We start from the raw sequence: 21043 nt of genomic DNA on the forward strand, positions 1-21043 counted from the left end.
ATTTCCCTCAATCCTTCTTAGTTCTTCAACAGAAAGCAAGAATATATATATAATTGAATTGAATCACTTTGTTGTATGCTAGAAACTAACACAACACTGTATATCAACTATACCTCAATTAAAGTATACATATATACATATACATACTCTGCTTATATATATGTGTGTGTGTATACTCAAATCAGTAACATTCTATGAAGGTCGTCACTGCAAAAGAAATCAGCAAAAACTATGTGTTCTGACTTTAGAAAGCTATGCTAGTTACTGGAGTCTTCCAGTAGCATTTAAAAATATAATTCAGACCAGGGCTAAAAGGACAATGAGTGAGAAATATTGATTAGACAGACAAAACATCATATTCAATTTAACATTATCTTGAGGTTTTTAGGAAAGTTATTTTTTTAATTTTATTTTTAATTGGAAGATAATTACTTTACAATATTGTGATGGTTTCTGCCATACATCAACATGAATCAGCCACAGGTATACATATGTCCCCTCCCTTTAAAACCTCCCTTCCACCTCTCTCCCAGGCAAGTTATTTTTTTATTGAAAATATACTTTACCCAAAAAACTGCCATACACTGACCATGTGAATAATGAGTAACTCTATAATGCCTGTATAAGAGGTTTAAGGAAGATACAACTTTCTCACTACCAGTACTGTCAGTCTCAAAAGCCAAAAGGCCCAGTCATCCTCAGGAAGAGAAATCTGGCAGAAAAGTTTATTCCCTTTTTATCTCCACATGTAGTTAAATATCCCCCATGAAGTTAAATAATGAAGACTCATTTCAAGTAATTACTCTGCTTATAAGTTTTATTTACACAGTAATTGTTAATAGTGGGTTTTAGTAAATTCCTTGTATTTACATTTTATATACACATTTATACTTGAAAGGTAAAGAAACTGTACAATAATAAAAATGAGAAAAAGAAATACAGTAACTTAGGCCCAACTTAGGAAACAAATACACAAAAGTAAGATTAAATTTTGGCAGGTAGTACAACCTCAATGAGATTACTGCCAGGGGTTTCGTTCCCTCTATCAGGGCCACCAATACCAAGGAAGTAGTTACCAGAGTTAATATGTCATTCTAAAACCTATTAAGACCCTGAGTACTCCCTCAATATTTTATTACACTACTAGTTTCCACTAAGAAAGCTCCTATGACAGGAGTTAACTTCTGAGGGCTCCATTAGTGGTCCCTAGGCTAGAATGACCCATGGGGTAAAAATACATGGATACCATCTGGTCCCATATTCCTAAAGAGGCAGTCACTATACTAACAAGGTTCTCAGACTTGTTAGTTTGAAGACTATATACCGCTAACAGAAATAGTGTGCTTAAGTGTTGTTTCAAACCAAAGTGCAACATAAAAGCACACTATAAGTCTAATTATTAACCAAATACCATGTTATATAGATATCAATAATAATAAAGTGATTTATTTTAAGCTCAAGAATCAAACATAATAAATTTAATGTCAGGTTACCAATAATTAATCATTCCTTTATCCACTATATCATCAAAGTTAAACTCATTAGAAAAAAATTAAATTTTAACTTTCTTTTACTCTCATTTCCATTGATTAGAAAATTATACACAGGGTTTTACAAGTCATGGACTTTGCTACATGTTTCAAAATTCAAACTGGAATTACCAAATTTTGTTTCTACAGACAGTGAAAGAATTTTAACTAACAAACTTAAAGTCTTGCCAAGTAGCATGCTATTTAAGAACTCTCAGAATTCATTACTTTTTATTCTTACCAGTGAAAAACCTCATTTATATTTATGGACTTACTCCCTCCAAAAAGTCTTCAGTCCATTAAAGTGCAAAGAAATTTTCTTCTACCAGTTAGTTTTCTTAAATTACTAGATGAACAATTCTTAGACTAGAAACAGAAAAGCTAAATTCCTCTGAGTGACAGGAATTCCTTGAGAAAAAGAAACAATTTCCTTTCAAAAACAGACATGATACTGTGGAAAACACTTACATAAGTGCTAAACAATCTCCTACCAATATTTCCAGTTCCCAAATAACCCAAATTTGCCCCAACCTGGGAGTGAATATAAACATCAGTGACATAAACACTTTACAATCAAAGTTGCCTATTATTGGTCTATAATATCTTCAGATGTTTGGAACTGGGGATAATATCTGTACTAAGGTGTTTATTTCAAATAGTATTTTAGGAGTTAAAGTAGTATTTAAATAGCCTGTTCTGATGTCCAAAGTGCCTTTATGCTAATAGTTAAAAAAAGAAAAGATGTAAAAATTTTGAACTATATCCAAAGCTATTAAAAAATTTATTGCATTAAACTATTCACTCCATATTATGAAGTATGAACTAGCCATTTAAATTTTCTCCTTTGTAAAATGGCTCTCCCTATAAAATACTTTTTAAATTAATACTGTCAATGGGTTACTCATTTACTTCAGCCATGGAATTCAAAATCAGTAGTTTTCCATGTCTTGATTCTTTTAGCTTTCTTCAGCATTTTCTACCATGCTTTTTACATAGGAAACAAAAACTTTTATCAAAAAACATTTGTTATATTGCAATTATTTTGTTAATTTTGAAGGTTAGCTTTTCAGAGCTGGACTATTATTCTTGTCTCCTTCTTTAATATCCTTCATCATAGATGCAAAGACCTGGAAATTATATAAAGTAAACATTAATGCTAAAAACAACAACCATGCAGATTAAAGAGATTTTAAAATCTATAGTTTATTAACATGAAAAAGCTTTAGCATACATAACTTTGCTCTCTGAAAGAGTGTCATTCTCAAATCCTTGTTTGTTTGAACCCAATTTTATGATATACAGTTAGATTCCAGTTTTCATCACTTGCCAATATTATAAAATTACTATTAGGTAACAAAACATTTCCTGGACCAATATTCATTCGTTTGTTTTTTTCTGCATTTTCCCAATGTTTATTTTTTAAATTAATTTACTTATTTTAATTGGAAGCTAATTACTTTACAATATTGTAGTGGTTTTTGCCATACACTGACTGGACCAATATTCTTATATTTTTATTTTCATAAGCAATAAAACTGTGAACTTATGCCTACTGTCCATCATTCATGAAGCAAGTGTTAGCACTATTTTTTATGTCATATAACTTTAGACTGTCAATATATTTGCTTCCCTAACAACATTAAGCATCTAAAAAGTCAGAATCATACATTACATTCTTTTTATTGCAAACCCTTAGTACACATTCAGGTATTTAATACAATTGTTGTCTATTTGAAATACCAAGGTGCTTATATAATTACCCTGGCAAATTCATGCCTATTGTAGGCTGTACTTCACTAAACTCAAAATATTACTGGACTTACATAAAAATAAAGCCATAGGTCTGGAGAGGTGAAAGAGAAGCAATATTTTTTTGAAAGTCAAAAATTATTTTTAAAGCTTTTTTTTTTAAACTTAAGCACTAACATTTGTGAAATACTTAACTTTTTTTTTACATTAAAAAAAAAAACTTTTAATACATCTGTTAGAAGTAGGAAAATGGCACTCTACCTGAGTCCATTTTTTGGTACTATTCTGCATCTGAATGGCTGCAATACAGCTGAACAGTTTTTCTGATGTGATATCTTCCGGCAATTTAGTCAGAAACTGTGCTATGTGAATAAAGTCCATCTGTAGAAGAATATCTTCATATAATCGGAGGATTCCTAATCCAGTCCTAAATAAAAATTCCTCCCCATCTCTGCAAAATACATCCCATACTCGACAGGCCAGATCAAGTGGTAGTGATTTGCTATATAGTGTGAAGATCCTAAAATTAGGGGGGGAAAAAGTCATTGAAATTTTTCATTCATTTATTCATTCACTCATTAAGCATCTCTATATAAAAAGAAGTGCTTAAATTAGGGCTGAAAAGGCAAATAAGATATGGCTCCTTCCCTCAACTTGAGTAGTGGAAAATTAAGTAATAAATGACAGAAGTATGTGAATTTATAATCTTATGCAGCAGTACAGCCTAATACAAACTACAGTGGCAGAATAACCTCATGGTTAAGGGTATGGACTCTGAAACCAGCGTACCTGAGTTTGAACCTTAGATTTGCAATTTATTGATTATGTTCCCTGAGTAAGATACTTAAACTTGCTGTGCCTCAGTTTGCTCATTAGTAAACAAAGATAATAAAATTACCTAAATGTAAAGTGTTTGAAATAGTGAATGGCACATAAGAAATAAAAGTTACTTCTTATTATTGTATGAGGACAAGTACCTTATATTAACCTAAATATAAAACCATAAAGCCTGACTTCTCTCCTTTTTTTTCTTCTTCACAAACACCTACTGTTTTGTTTTCCGGTCACCAAACTTTACTTACTACTTCTTTTGGAGCATGTATACCCTCCAATAGAATCACCAAAGGTTTTTCCCATCTTTTCTGATAATGTTTGATGGTGTCTTTATTCAGTAGTACTTTGGAGTAGCACTGCAGTTGAGGAAGTAGGGAGAGTAGATGCTAGAGAACTTCTCTTGATGTTACCTTGGCAGAGAAGGTACACATTTTTTACACAGACTTTAGCTGAGATACTGTTGATGAAATGTGAGCAAGTCAACTAAAGGCTCTCCCACCAAAAAATGAAATAAATCCTCATTAGCACTGCCACTTCTTTTTTCTTGCACCATTGGTTCTGGGCTTTGTATGTTACAAGCTCAATGGAGTGAAACAAAAATCCATGTCTACTTCTTAAATTATAAACACATATTTAATTGCATAACAAAAAGCAGAGGGAATTCCCTGGCAGTCCAGTGGTTAGGAGTCTGGTTTCCACTGCAGAGGGCTTGGGTTCTATCCCTAGTCAGGGAACTAATATCCCAAAAGCTGTAAGGCCCAGCCAAAAAAAAAAAAAAAAAACCTCCAGAAAACCTAAAGCATACTCTTGGTAGTACAGAGAATACCAACTCACTGTTCAAAATGTGAAAGGGTATTAGTAGTGCTGAGGCAGTTTCTAGTATACAGTACTCACTCGGTATTAATTTCATCCTGCTCCCTTTATCAGTTGTGATCCTGTTTTGCCTCATGTTCACAGTTCTTAAGATGGACAGTTGAGCAGTTTTACCCCCATTCTTTACAGATTTAGTACTTGATCTTGGTCCTTCAGGTCCCATAATATAAAACCCTTCTCCCCATGATCTTAGCTCCTACCCAAAGGAACTCTAATGTTCCTAATGGGAACAGGAGAATACGTTGAAAAATAACTTAGTTTTTTTTTTTAAGTCTAAATAGAAGAAACCTCAAACCACCATAAAGATAGCTGATCAATGCCATTGTCTATATTAAAACTTATTATCACTTATATGAAAGCCACTGATTTTTAATGATTAGGATTTAAGATTTAAATATTTCATATGTACTCTTAACAATCTATCTTAAGATCAATTGCTCTATCTCTTGGGCAAAATTCACACCCCTCTAAATATCTACTGCTACTGCTCAGCAGAGTCCTAGGCAAACCTTCCAAGTTAGAATAGAAGAGCTAGAATTATAAAGTTAAAAAAAGGCAGTAGCACCTAAATAAGGCATCAATACTTGGTCAGAAAACTGGATAAGGCCTTGGAAAAAACAAAGCTCTCAGTAAAGAAAACCTATCATAACTATCATAAGCCCTTGTATGTTAAGAATATTAAAGGAATAGCAACTAATTCTTTCTCAGAGCTTAGTATGTATCTGGCATTGAGTGAGATAATCCATGCAAAACACTCTCACTACAACTAAAGATAAGAGATATTATTACTTGCATTTTATAGTTTGGAAATTGATATACAAACAGGGATTCTGATTTCAACCCAGAGTTCATGCTCTTAATCAAATCCCTCCCAACAAAAATGTGAGGGTTTCTTTATACCTAAGAGAAGAGTTTTTCTTATATGTATGATCCTGTGCATCAGATTTACTTTAGGCAAAAAGTTTTACTGTTTCCTTTTAATTACTATATTCTACGTATGTTATGACTTACCAGTCTATCAAGTATATATCTGGTGTAAGACTATAAGATTTGAAATGAAGAAATAGTTTGGAGAGATTTTCTTCAAAAAATACTTCAAACGTTGCAAAATATTTCAACATCTAAAGATAGAAATTTCAACAAAATTATTTAAGAGTATACTCAAGAAATTGAGAAATTAAATCCTTACTCATAAGTTAATAGAAAATCTTGCTGAGCACCTCTTTCTGAGTCTTTTCATCAAGCATTCATAAAACTGTAATTCAATGAAAGGCTTATTTTAGATCACCTTGGTCTTCTAATTACTGTATTTTACTCTGTAAGGGCAATCAGCCTATAGAAACTGACAGTCAAAGAAAAACACAATTCATTCTAAATGTCCATACCATGCTGTGATCCACACGAAAAAAGGCTAACTGGCATGGCTTATTCAGGAGATTTGCAAATGCAATGAAGGCATCTGCTTCTTCCAAGTTGAGAATGAGAACTGCTGCTATGAAGGACATCCCTTGGACCTTCAAAGGGAAGAGAAATTAATGCAGGAGACGCAAGAGACACAGGTTCAATCTCTGAGTCGGGAAGATCACCTGGAGTAGGAAATGGCAACTTACTCCAGAATGCCTGTCTGAAAAGTTCCAGGGACAGAGGAGCCTGGCGGGCTACAATCCATGGGGTTCCAAAGAGTCAGACACAACTGAGCAACTGAGCACATACAGTTTTAAAATAAAAGTTTTATTTTAAAATATCAATATTTAATAAGTGCTAAAAGTTAAATCCTTTATGATGAAACTTATAATGAAAAAATTTAAATGAATGTCAACTTAAAAATGTGAAGGGGTTATGTAATGTTTTTACGACTCTACTATAGAACACATGAGCAAAAGAGATTCTCTGTTAAATTTACTTTCTTCATAAGGACATCTTTAATACTACAACCTGCCCCATGCCCAAACTTCACTTTCCCCCCAACCCATGCCATGCTTTTTCTATAACACATCACCTTTTAATAAACGTGTGATTTACTTGTTGTTGTTTATTGTCTGTCTCCTTCTAAATTATAAAAGACAAAAGGGAGGAATCATTCTTTTGTTCACAGAGCCAAATAAAATGCCTAGAACAAAGCCTGGCATATAGCCATAAGCACACAAGAACTATTTGTTGAGTGAATGGATGAATAAACAAATGTACAAATGAACATGCAACAAAATAGGGTAAGTTGTATCAGACAGCCACCCTATTGTGAAATCTCTAAAATTTTTCCATTTTAAGACAAAGGCAAGAAAATGAAAGTTTTATGATTTCCAGTAAAACATGAGAAGTTGAACACATTTTTCTTTGTCCCCTTCCCTCCTAAATCCAACTAAGATAACAGTAAATAAAAAGATAAGAGTTAACCTAGAAGAACAAAAAAGAAAATGGAAAATAATATAGACAGTAGATAAAAGATGTCAATAGCATTTTAGAAATTTTAATTTAACTGTACAGGGAATATTGAGACTAAAATATGTGCTGAGGAGAAAGCCAGTCAGCAGCAAGCCAATTCAGCCACAAATTCTGGAAGGCTCAAGAACTGAAGTTATCAGGCACCTCTAAAATTGAGAGGAAGGACTAAAACTTGGATTGGTTAAAAATTTGTGAAAGGAGCAAGTCCCCTCCTCTACTCTGTATGTACAGGTACCTACCTTTTCCTCAACCCAGATGAACATAAGAGGTTTATCTCTAAACAGACAATCAGGAAAAGGAGAGTTAGGGAGAAGGGGAGAAGGCAACACAGGAGGGATAATAAATAAAAGTTTACAAACTGAATGGTCAAATCCCTAGCTGCTCTCCAAGAAAGCTGGCAATCAGTTTCACAAGCCTCTGTCAGGAAAGGGAAAATTCCTCTCAGAGTAAGCTGACAGAAGCAAGAAGAAAACTATAGAAATACAGACATTTGAGAGCTAATACAACATAAGCTACTATGAGATAAGAGAGAATGTTTATATTCAAAAGACAGATTGAAACAAATACTTACATAACCAACATCCGGTCGGTAACATGTATATGCCCCTAATATACTATGTAAGACATCATGATATGGGCCACCCTTAGAGAAGAGAAAAATGAAATGTCAAACTATACAAATAATTGTTTCTAAGTTAATTCTCAAAAAACATGTTAATTAACTTTATATTTCCTAAATGACTAGTTTTGGTCACTATACTTAATCACTCTGCAAAGATATGTTCTAAAGTATGGATAAAAAATATGTAATTGTGGAAAACCAAAAAAGTCAAATAAACTTACTTGATGGATGGATACAAACTAGAGTTGTATGCAATTTTAAAGACATCTAAATGCTCAACATCATTCATTATCAGAGAAATGTGAATCAAAACCACAATGAGGTACCACACTTCACGCCAGTCAGAATGGCTGCTATCCAAAAGTCTACAAGCAATAAATGCTGGAGAGGGTGTGGAGAAAAGGGAACCCTCTTACACTGTTGGTGGGAATGCAAACTAGTACAGCCACTATGGAGAACAGTGTGGAGATTCCTTAAAAAAACTGGAAATAGAACTGCCATATGACCCAGCAATACCACTTCTGGGCATACACACCGAGGAAACCAGATCTGAAAGAGACACATGCACCCCAATGTTCATTGCAGCACTGTTTATAATAGCCAGGACATTGAAGCAACCTAGATGTCCATCAGCAGATGAATGGATAAGAAAGCTGTGGTACATATACACAATGGAATATTATTCAGCCATTAAAAAGAATACATTTGAATCAGTTCTAATGAGGTGGATGAAACTAGAGCCTATTATACAGAGTGAAGTAAGTCAGAAAGAAAAACACCAATACAGTATACTAACGCATATATATGGAATTTAGAAAAATGGTAACGATAACCCTGTATGCGAGACAGCAAAAGAGACACAGATGTATTGAACAGTCTTTTGGACTCTGGGAGAGGGCGAGGGCGGGATGATATGGGAGAATGGCATTGAAACATGTAAATTATCATATGTGAAATGAATCGCCAGTCCAGGTTCGATGCATGAGACAGGGTGCTCAGGGCTGGTGCACTGGGATGACCCAGAGGGATGGGATGGGGAGGGAGGTGGGAGGGGGGTTCAGGATGGGGAACACATGTACACCCATGGCTGATTCAAGTCAATGTATGGCAAAACCAATACAATATTGTAAAGTAAAATAATTAATTAATTAAAAAGGAAAAAAATTAAAATATCATCAAAGTTAAAAAAATTAAAACAAAGACATCTAAAGTTGGCACAATAAATTTACAATGAAAACAGATTCTTTCATTTGATATAATACAATTTCAGCAAAAGAAAACCAAGAAGACACAAAATTAAGTTTATTAATAATTACAAATTTTAATCTTAATGGTGAAACTTTCTATCTCACTTTATCAACATAGAGAAGAATTCAATGAATAAAGACTTGTCATATATATGTATAAAATATAATCATTACTCTCCTCATAAAACATAAGCAATTTCATAATCTCTGCACAAAAAACAAACCTTCCAATTACAATAATAATTCTGAAAAAAAATTAAGTTTTGGAGCAAACTTCCTTATAGTTTACCAAATTACTAGGCAAAAATGTTAAAATTCAGATATTTTACAGAAGAGAAACTAGACAAAGAAATTCACTTCAGGGAAAACTCATCAGGTACCTTTCCGTGTTATCTAACTGCAATGCATTCAGTCAGTGGAATAAAATAACAGAAGTGCCTTTACTATTTTCCTACTAGTTTTGCCTTTTTTATATAAAGGCCTTCAATTTTTATAGTTATGCTTTTAAAAAATAATAGCTATGCATTTAGAGAATTTATTCCTTTGGATTAAAAAAAAAAATAGTTGCTACAAGTTAGTTGAGATACCCTTACCTTCTGAAAGATGTAGAGAGACGGAAATGTACGGGATATGTCCAATTTAATTAATTCTAGACTGGCCTCTCGATCAGCAACAGATACACCTGCATTTGTCAGGTAGATAAAACTGAAATGATTACTCGTTATACCAAGTTCAGTCTTGTAAACACAGAATGATGACACAGCATGTATGTTACTTAAGGAAAGTTAAAAGCTGAATAATCAGTAACTTGAAAGAAACATCACAGCTTTTCCTGGAACTTATAGCCTTAAACCTGTATGCAGGTCAGGAAGCAACAGTTAGAACTGGGCATGAAACAACAGACTGGTTCCAAATAGGTAAAGGAGTACGTCAAGGCTGTATATTGTCACCCTGCTTATTTAAGATGCAGAGTACATCATGAGAAACGCTGGGCTGGAGGAAGCACAAGATGGAATCAAGATTGCCAGGAGAGAAATATCATTAACCTCATATGCAGATAACACCACCCTTACGGCAGAAAGTAAAGAACTAAAGAGCCTCTTGAGAGGGAGGAGCCAAGATGGCGGAGGAATAGGACGGGGAGACCACTTTCTCCCCTACAAATTCATCAAAAGAACATTTGAACGCTGAGCAAATTTCACCAAAACAACTTCTGATCGCTAGCAGAGGACATCAGGCGCCCAGAAAAGCAGCCCATTGTCTTTGAAGGGAGGTAGGACAAAATATAAAAGATAAAAAGGAGACAAAAGAGCTGCGGACGGAGACCCGTCCCGGGAAGGGAGTCATAATAGAGGAAGTTTCCAATCACCAGGAAACCCTCGCGCTGGTGGGACTGGGGGAAGTTTTTGGCAATCTAACTGGAAGGAAAAATTAAATAAGGCCCACAGATTACGTGCCTAAAAGCAACTCCCAGCAGAAAAGTACCCCAGACGCCCACACCCGCCAGCAACAAGCGGGGGCGGAACGGAGAGGAGCGGGCGGCATTGCTTAGGGTAAGGACCGGCCCAAAGACCCTGAGAGCAATCGGAGGGAGCTTTTTTAAACTGTGGGATAGCAAGGGACAAAATTAACCGGCCGGAACACACTGCCGGCGGTTCGCAAAACAAAGGGACTGAGAAACTCCAGAGAAGAGCCGGCCCATCCCCGCTGGAGGTAGGAGGCAGGGGGGAGGGGAAAAGGGCAAACTCAGCCCCTGAGAAGCCACCCCCTCCCACACTGCAAACAGGCCCCCGGTTCCTATCTAAAGACTTCCTGAGACCCGACCGGCGGCGCGCGCTGGGGCCGCGGAGGGAAAAAGCGCGCCGTACCCGGGGAGAGTGCGCCCAAGCCTCTGGCTGCCTGAGCCGCTCGCCGCGGAGGGAAAAGGCGCGCCGCATCCAGGGAGAGTGCGCCCAAGCCTCTGGCTGCCTGGGCCGCTCGACGCGGAGGGAAAAGGGAAAAGGCGAGCTGCACCCGCGGAGAGTACGCCCAAGCCCCTGGCTGCCTGAACTGCTCAGGCCAGGAAAAGGCACAAAACGCAGGCGCAACCGAATCCGCGCTTTTGTGGAGCACCCGAAAACTGGAACCGCACTCAACGCACGGCCCGCTCCATATAGAGCAGCCGGGAGCCTGAGCAGTGTAGACGGGGAAAGCACTGACACCCGTGAGCGGGGCAAACGCAGTGTGGCCAGAACACGGTGAGTGCTATCCACACAGAGCTGTATCTGTCTGCAGCGCTCCGCCCTCCCCGTAGCAGGACTGAACTAAACTAGCGAACCTAAATAAGAGATCACCTCCGCCCGCCTGTGTCAGGGCGGAAATTAGACACCGAAGAGACGGCACAGAGAAGCCAAATAAACAAAGGGAACCGCTTCAGAAAGGACCGGTGCAACAGATTAAAATCCCTGAAGGTAAGTAACACCGACTACACCGGAAGGGGCCTATAGATATCGAGAAGTGTAAGCTGGAAAGAGGAGCTATCTGAAATTGAACTGAACCTACACTGACTGCAACAACTCCAGAGAAATTCCTAGATATATATGTATATATATTTTTTTAATTAAAAAAAATTTTTTTTTCCTTTTTTTAAATTTTTTCTCTTTTATTTTCTTTTAAAATTCCCTATTACTCCCCCATTACTCCTCAACTTTCATTTTCATATATTTTTACGATTTTTTTAATTAGGGAAAAAAAATTTTTTTTCTTTTTTTTTCTTTTTCTCTTATTTTCTTTTAAAGTCCTCTAATACTCCTCTATTATTCCTTAATTTTCATTTTCATTTCACTATAACCTTGCCCAAAAAAAAAGAGAGAGAGAGAGAAACCCTATTTTTAAACCAAACTTCATATACACTTCTAAATTTTTTTTGTGTTTTTGTTTTTGTTGTTAAATATTGTATTTCAAAGAGACTAACCTCTACACTAGATTTTTAATCTTTTTCAGTATGTGATATAAATTTTGGACATTTAAGAATCCAATATTCAGTTCACATTTCTATTCAAGAGTGTGGTGATTACTCTCCCACTTTTGACTCTCTGTTTTCTACCTCAGAACACCTCTATTTCCTCCTTTCTGCTTCTCTTCCCAATCCAATTCTGTGAATCTTTGTGGGTGTCTGGGCTATGGAGAACACTTTGGGAACAGATAACTGCGTAGATCTGTCTCTCTCCTCTTGAGTTCTCTTTTTCTCCTCCTGCTCACCTCTATCTCCTTCCTCCCTCTCCTATTCTTCATGTAACTCTTGTGAACCTCTCTGGTTGTCTCTCACGGTGGAGAATCTTTTCACCATTAACCTAGAAGTTTTATTATCAGTGCTGTATAGTTGGAGAAGTCTTGAGTCTATTGGAAGAATAAAACTGAAATCCAGAGGCAGGAGACTTAAGCCCAAAACCTGAGAAAACCAGAAAACTCCTGACTACACGGAACATTAAGGAATAAGAGACCATCCAAAAGCCTCCATACCTACACCAAAACCAACCACCACCCAAGAGCCAATAAGCTCCAGTACAAGACATACCACGCAAATTCTTTAGCAACGCAGGAACATAGACCTGAATGTCAACATACAGGCTGTCCAAAGTCACACCTAACACATAGACCCATCGCAAAACTCATTACTGGACACTCCATTGCACTCCAGAGGGAAGAAATCCAATTCCATGCACCAGAACGCTGACACAAGCTTCCCTAACCAGGAAACCTTGACAAACCAATCATCCAACCCCACCCACTGGGTGAAACCTCCACAATAAAAAGGAACCACAGACCACAAGAATATAGAAAGCCCACTCCAGACACAGCAATCTAAACATGATGAAAAGGCAGAGAAATACCCAACAGGTAAAGGAACATGAAAAAAGCCCACCAAGTCAAACAAAAGAGGAGGAAATAGGGAATCTACCTGAAAAAGAATTTAGAATAATGATAATAAAAATGATCCAAAATCTTGAAAACAAAATGGAGTTACAAATAAATAGCCTGGAGACAAAGATTGAGAAGATGCAAGAAATGTTTAACAAGGACCTAGAAGAAATAAACAAAAGTCAATTAAAAGTGAGAAAAGTCAATTAAAAGTGAGTAATGAAATAAATGAGATCAAAAACACTCTGGAGGGAACCGGGAGTAGAATAACAGAGACAGAAGATAGGATAAGTGAGTTAGAAGATAAAATGGTGGAAATAAATGAAGCAGAGAGGAAAAAAGAAAAAAGAATCAAAAGAAATGAGGACAACCTCAGGGACCTCTGGGACAATGTGAAACGCCCCAACATTCGAATCATAGGAGTCCCAGAAGAAGAAGACAAAAAGAAAGGCCATGAGAAGATACTCGAGGAGATAATAGCTGAAAACTTCCCTAAAATGGGGAAGGAAATAGCCACCCAAGTCCAAGAAACCCAGAGAGTCCCAAACAGGATAAACCCAAGGCGAAATACCCCAAGATACATATTAATCAAATTAACAAAGATCAAACACAAAGAACGAATATTAAAAGCAGCAAGGGAGAAACAACAAATAACACACAAAGGGATTCCCATAAGGATAACAGCTGATCTATCAATAGAAACCCTTCAGCCAGATGGGAATGGCAGGACATACTTAAAGTAATGAAAGAGAATAACCTACAACCTAGATTACTCTACCCAGCAAGGATCTCATTCAGATATGAAGGAGAACTCAAAAGCTTTACAGACAAGCAAAAGCTGAGAGAATTCAGCACCACCAAACCAGCTCTTCAACAAATACTAAAGGATCTTCTCTAGACAGGAAACACAGAAAGGTGGTATAAACGTGAACCCCAAAAAACAAAATAAATGGCAATGGGGCCATGCCTATCAATAATTATCTTAAATGTAAATGGGTTGAATGCCCCAACCAAAAGACAAAGGCTGGCTGAATGGATACAAAAGCAAGACCCCTATACATGCTGTCTACAAGAGACCCACCTCAAAACAAGGGACACATACAGACTAAAAGTGAAGGGCTGGAAAAAAATATTCCACGCAAACGGAGACCAAAAGAAAGCAGAAGTCGCAATACTCTTATCAGATAAAATAGACTTTCAAATAAAGGGTGTGAAAAGAGACAAAGATGGACACTACATAATGATCAAAGGATCAATCCAAGAAGAATATATAACAATTATAAATATATATGCACCCAACATAGGAGCACCACAATATGTAAGGCAAATGCTAATGAGTATGAAAGAGGAAATTAATAGTAACACAATAATAGTAGGAGACTTTAATACCCCACTCACAACTATGGATAGATCAACTAAACAGAAAATGAACAAGGAAACACAAACTTTAAAGGACACAATGGACCACCTAGACCTAATTGACATCTATAGGACATTTCACCCCAAAACAATCAACTTCACCTTTTTCTCAAGTGCACACGGAACCTTCTCCAGAATAGATCACATCCTGGGCCATAAATCTAGTCTTGGTAAATTCAAAAAAATTGAAATCATTCCAGTCATCTTTTCTGACCACAGTGCAGTAAGATTAGATCTCAATTACAGGAAAAAAATTATTAAAAATTCAAACGTATGGAGGCTAAACAACATGCTTCTGACTAACAAACAAATCATAGAAGAAATCAAAAAAGAAATCAAAATATGCATAGAAATGAATGAAAATGAAAACACAACAACCCAAAACCTATGGGACACTGTAAAAGCAGTGCTAAGGGGAAGATTTATAGCATTACAGGCCTACCTCAAGAAACAAGAAAAAAGTCAAATAAATAACCTAACTCTACACCTAAAGCAACTAGAGAAGGAAGAAATGAAGAACCCCAGGGTTAGTAGAAGGAAAGAAATCTTAAAAATTAGGGCAGAAATAAATGCAAAAGAAACTAAAGAGACCATAGCAAAAATCAACAAAGCTAAAAGCTGGTTTTTTGAAAAAATAAACAAAATTGACAAACCATTAGCAAGACTCATTAAGAAACAAAGGGAAAAGAACCAAATTAACAAAATTAGAAATGAAAATGGAGAGATCACAACAGACAACACTGAAATACAAAGGATCGTAAGAGACTACTACCAGCAGCTCTATGCCAATAAAATGGACAACTTGGAAGAAATGGACAAGTTCGTAGAGAAGTATAACTTTCCAAAACTGAACCAGGAAGAAATAGAAGATCTTAACAAACCCATCACAAGCAAGGAAATCGAAACTGTAATCAGAAATCTTCCAGCAAACAAAAGCACAGGACCAGATGGCTTCACAGCTGAATTCTACCAAAAATTTAGAGAAGAGCTAACACCTATCTTACTCAAATTCTTCCAGAAAATTGCAGAAGAAGGTAAACTTCCAAACTCATTCTATGAGGCCACCATCACCCTAATTCCAAAACCAGACAAAGATGCCACAAAAAAAGAAAACTACAGGCCAATATCACTGATGAACATAGATGCAAAAATCCTTAACAAAATTCTAGCAAACAGAATCCAACAACATATCAAAAAAATCATACATCATGACCAAGTGGGCTTTATCCCAGGAATGCAAGGATTCTTTAACATCCGCAAATCAATCAATGTAATACACCACATTAACAAATTGAAAGATAAAAACCATATGATTATCTCAATAGATGCAGAAAAAGCCTTTGACAAAATTCAACATCCATTTATGATTAAAACTCTCCAGAAAGCAGGAATAGAAGGAACATACCTCAACATAATAAAAGCTATATATGACAAACCCACAGCAAGCATCACCCTCAATGGTGAAAAATTGAAAGCATTTCCCCTGAAATCAGGAACAAGACAAGGGTGCCCACTCTCACCACTACTATTCAACATAGTTTTGGAAGTGTTGGCCACAGCAATCAGGGCAGAAAAAGAAGTAAAAGGAATCCAGATAGGAAAAGAAGAAGTGAAACTCTGTTTGCAGATGACATGATCCTCTACATAGAAAACCCTAAAGACTCTACCAGAAAATTACTAGAGCTAATCAACGAATACAGTAAAGTTGCAGGATATAAAATTAACACACAGAAATCTCTTGCATTCCTATACACTAACAATGAGAAAACAGAAAGAGAAATTAAGGAAACGATACCATTCACCATTGCAACAAAAAGAATAAGATACTTAGGAGTATATCTACCTAAAGAAACAAAAGACCTATACATAGAAAACTATAAAACACTGATGAAAGAAATCAAAGAGGACACAAACAGATGGAGAAATATACCGTGTTCATGGATTGGAAGAATCAATATTGTCAAAATGGCTATACTACCCAAAGCAATCTATAGATTCAATGCAATCCCTATCAAGCTACCAACGGTATTTTTCACAGAACGAGAACAAATAATTTCACAATTTGTATGGAAATACAAAAAACCTCGAATAGCCAAAGTAACCTTGAGAAAGAAGAATGGAACTGGAGGAATCAACCTGCCTGACTTCAGACTATACTACAAAGCCACAGTCATCAAGACAGTATGGTACTGGCACAAAGACAGAAATATAGATCAATGGAACAGAATAGAAAGCCCAGAGATAAATCCACGAACCTATGGTCACCTTATCTTCTACAAAGGAGGCAAGGATATACAATGGAAAAAAGACAACCTCTTTAACAAGTGGTGCTGGGAAAACTGGTCAACCACCTGTAAAAGAATGAAACTAGAACACTTTCTCAAACACCATACACAAAAATAAACTCAAAATGGATTAAAGATCTAAATGTAAGACCAGAAACTATAAAACTCCTAGAGGAGAACATAGGCAAAACACTCTCCGACATAAATCACAGCAGGATCCTCTATGACCCACATCCCAGAATTTTAGAAACAAAAGCAAAAATAAACAAATGGGACCTAATGAAACTTAAAAGTTTTTGCACAACAAAGGAAACTATAAGCAAGGTGAAAAGACAGCCCTCAGATTGGGAGAAAATAATAGCAAATGAAGAAACAGACAAAGGATTAATCTCAAAAATATACAAGCAACTCCTGCAGCTCAATTCCAGAAAAATAAATGACCCAATCAAAAAATGGGCCAAAGAACTAAACAGACATTTCTCCAAGGAAGACATACAGATGGCTAAAAAACACGTGAAAGGATGCTCAACATCACTCATTATCAGAGAAATGCAAATCAAAACCACAATGAGGTACCATTATACGCCAGTCAGGATGGCTGCTATCCAAAAGTCTACAAGCAATAAATGCTGGAGAGGGTGTGGAGAAAAGGGAACCCTCTTACACTGTTGGTGGGAATGCAAATTAGTATAGCTGCTATGGAAAACAGTGTGGAGATTTCTTAAAACGCTGGAAATAGAACTGCCATATGACCCAGCAATCCCACTTCTGGGCATACACACCGAGGAAACCAGATCTGAAAGAGACAGACACGTGCACCCCAATGTTCATCGCAGCACTGTTTATAATAGCCAGGACATGGAAGCAACCTAGATGCCCATCAGCAGACGAATGGATGAGGAAGCTGTGGTACATATACACAATGGAATATTACTCAGCCATTAAAAAGAATTCATTTGAATCAGTTCTAATGAGATGGATTAAACTGGAGCCCATTATACAGAGCGAAGTAAGCCAGAAAGATAAAGACCATTACAGTATACTAACACATATATATGGAATTTAGAAAGATGGTAACGATAACCCTATATGCAAAACAGAAAAAGAGACTCAGATATATAGAACAGACTTGTGGACTCTGTGGGAGAAGGCGAGGGTGGGATGTTTTGTGAGAACAGCATCGAAACATGTATATTATCTAGGGTGAAACAGATCACCAGCCCAGGCTGGGTACATGAGACAAGTGCTCGGGCCTGGTGCACTGGGAAGACCCAGAGGGATCGGGTGGAGAGGGAGGTGGGAGGGGAGACCGGGATGGGGAATACATGTAAATCCATGGCTAATTCATTTCAATGTATGACAAAAACCACTGCAATGTTGTAAAATAATTAGCCTCCAACTAATAAAAATAAATGGAAAAAAAAAATAAAGAGCCTCTTGATGAAAGTGAAAGAGGAGAGTGAAAAAGTTGGCTTAAAGCTCAACATTCAGAAAACTAAGATCATGGCATCTGGTCCCATCACTTCATGGCAAATAGAAGGGGAAACAATGGAAACAGTGGCAGACTTTATTTTTCTGGGCTCCAAAATCACTGCAGACTGGTGACTGCAGCCATGAAATTAAAAGATGCTTACTCCTTGGAAGGAAAGTTATGACCAATCTAGACAGCATATTAAAAAGCAGAGACGTTACTTTGCAACAAAGGTCCGTCTAATCAAAGCTATGGTTTTTCCAGTAGTCATATATGGATGTGAGAGTTGGACTATAAAGAAAGCTGAGCGCAGAAGAATTGATGCTTTTGAACTGTGGTGTTGGAGAAGACTCTTGAGAGTCCCTTGGACTGCAAGGAGATCCAACTAGTCCATCCTAAAGGAGATCAGTCCTGAGTGTTCATTGGAAGGACTGATGTTGAAGCTGAAACTCCAATACTTTGGCCACCTGATGCGAAGAGCTGACTCATTTGAAAAGACCCTGATGCTGGGAAAGATTGAGGGCGGGAGGAGAAGGGGATGACAGAGGATGAGATGATTGGATGGCATCACTGACTCAATGGACATGGGTTTGGGTAGACTCTGGGAGTTGGTGATGGACAGGGAGGTCCCTGGCGTGCTGCGGTTCATGGGGTCGCAAAGAGTCAGACACGACTGAGTGACTGAACTGAACTGAATATGAAGAAAGAATCTATACACTTATCACAAAGTTTTATGGTGAAAGATTTCTGTTTCTAGGTTTTATAAAAGGTAGGGGAAAGACTACTGCTCTTGCAATAACAATTAGGAAAAAACAGATTTCAAATACCATATATTTTTTTAAAAGGCATAAGAGGAAATTCCCTGGTGATCCAGTGGTTAGGATTCTGTACTCTCATTGCTGAGGACCTGGGTTCTGTCTCTGGTCAAGGAACTAAAATCCCACAAGCCATGTGGTGTGGCCAGAAAAGAAAGAAAGAAAAAAGGCATAAGAGAATTGTGAGCACAGAGAGTTGTTCTAAAGGGTTTAAATCTCAGAAAGAGTAGAGCCTTTCCTTTCCTTTCCGAGGTAAGTGGATACCAGTGGCCATTTTTATTCCTAGGGGCACCTGCCAAGTGTGGGAATGGGCCCAGGACTGAGCTTGCCAGAGACGAAGGTACTCTGCTTGAGGAAAGAGAAAGCAGAAGAGCTTTTCATGGCCCAATAAGACTGATTTGGAGGAGCCTGAAAGTATATCTGGTTTTCCTCTGTGGGACTTTTGCTGGGTTCCAGTGTAGTGCAGAAGGCCAGGCTGGAAAGACATATGAAATCACCCATAGGCATTGCCCTATGGAAGAATGTCTCATTAAAGCAGGGAGCCTGTGGTTCTTTCCATCAACAAATTTGAAACCCAAGATGAGCTAATAAGTCTATCTAAAGCTGCAATCCTGGCCAACCTAGCTCAGGTACTGACTGAATTGAAGTGATAATCCAACAGCATAAGAGAAAAGAGCATGCTTCCTCTGCAGGGGAGGTCACAAGCGAGCTGTGAAGATCATCTATCTTTTAAGTAAGAGGTGGCCTAAAAATACTGCACCCCATTACTTTTACTGTTGTGATTAAAAACTGGACTCTGGAGTCCAACAACCTGGGTTTACATCACAGCTTCGCTGTTCACAAGTTAACTATTCTGAGCCTCAATTTCCTCTTATATCATTCAGTATAATAACATCTATTTAAAGGGTTATTAACATTAAAGGAGATAATATATGTAAAGAATTATTGCAGTTCCTGACATATGGTAAAATTCACACTCATATCTCAGCACCTGGATTTTGAGGAATTTCTAGTAACAACAACAAAAATAGCCCACCTTCTACATCATTCTCTGAACTTGTTTCACTGAAACTTTTCCACCGTTCCTTTGCTCTTGAGAGGAAGATTTCATAAAGTTCTGGGGAAAGACAAGAATAAAAATTCATAAATAATAACAGAAATTTATCCACATATTTCTATTTTAACTCTTAAAAATAAAGATAAAAATCTTACTATATTGTCAGATTTCTCTTATGTGGCAGGTATCAAAAACATGGTAAACGGAAGTACTTGATTCTACCAAAACTATTCAATACACAACCAGAAAGACAAAATACTGCAGAAAGGTCATCCAAATAGCTACAATAAAGAAAGAATGTTAAGAGGCTGGAAAAGATGCTTCTGCTAAAGGAGTATCACTGTGGAATAGCAGAAACATGATTTTCTTAGAGTCAGTCAGACCTAGATTCAAATTCCAGCTCTGCCACTTACGACCTGTGAGACTTCAAGAAAGGTACTTGATCACTGTGGAACTAGGCTGTCTTCGTCGGTAAACTGGAGAAAAGTAACACCCACTCATGGGGTTGTGTATGTGTGCTCCAACGCTTCAGTTGTGTCTGACGCTGCGACCCCATGGACCACAGCCAATCAGGCTCCTCTGTCCATGGGATTTTCCTGGCAAGAATACTGCAGTGGGTTGCCATGCTCTCCTCCAGGGATCTTCCCCACTCAGGGATCAAATCTGAGTCTCCTGAGTCTCCTGCATTGCAGGTGGGTTCTTCACCTGCTAAGCCATCCAGAAAGCCCATGATTAAGTAAGGTAATTTACATTAAACTCCTAACACCATATAGATCCTTAATAAATAGCAAGAATCCTGG

At 37.2% G+C, this 21043-nt stretch overlaps 1 protein-coding gene across 6 annotated transcripts in view; it reads right to left on the reverse strand.

Moving 5' to 3' along the window:
• Positions 1-799: 799 nt before the first annotated feature.
• Positions 800-21043, reverse strand: part of TBC1D12 (TBC1 domain family member 12) — a 119175-nt gene continuing 98931 nt past the window's right edge. For all 6 annotated transcript variants that reach the window (XM_070464121.1, XM_070464117.1, XM_070464118.1 and 3 more), the window contains 7 exons: positions 20223-20303; positions 9890-9978; positions 7999-8070; positions 6371-6499; positions 5997-6106; positions 3540-3798; positions 800-2656 (listed from right to left, as the gene is read on the reverse strand). In XM_070464121.1, coding sequence (XP_070320222.1) covers positions 2588-2656; positions 3540-3798; positions 5997-6106; positions 6371-6499; positions 7999-8070; positions 9890-9978; positions 20223-20303 — 809 coding nt within the window. In that variant the 3' untranslated portion in view covers positions 800-2587. The remainder of the gene's footprint in view (positions 2657-3539; positions 3799-5996; positions 6107-6370; positions 6500-7998; positions 8071-9889; positions 9979-20222; positions 20304-21043) is intronic.

The sequence above is a fragment of the Odocoileus virginianus genome, unplaced genomic scaffold (assembly GCF_023699985.2).
Source record: "Odocoileus virginianus isolate 20LAN1187 ecotype Illinois unplaced genomic scaffold, Ovbor_1.2 Unplaced_Contig_15, whole genome shotgun sequence".
NCBI lineage: Eukaryota > Metazoa > Chordata > Mammalia > Artiodactyla > Cervidae > Odocoileus > Odocoileus virginianus.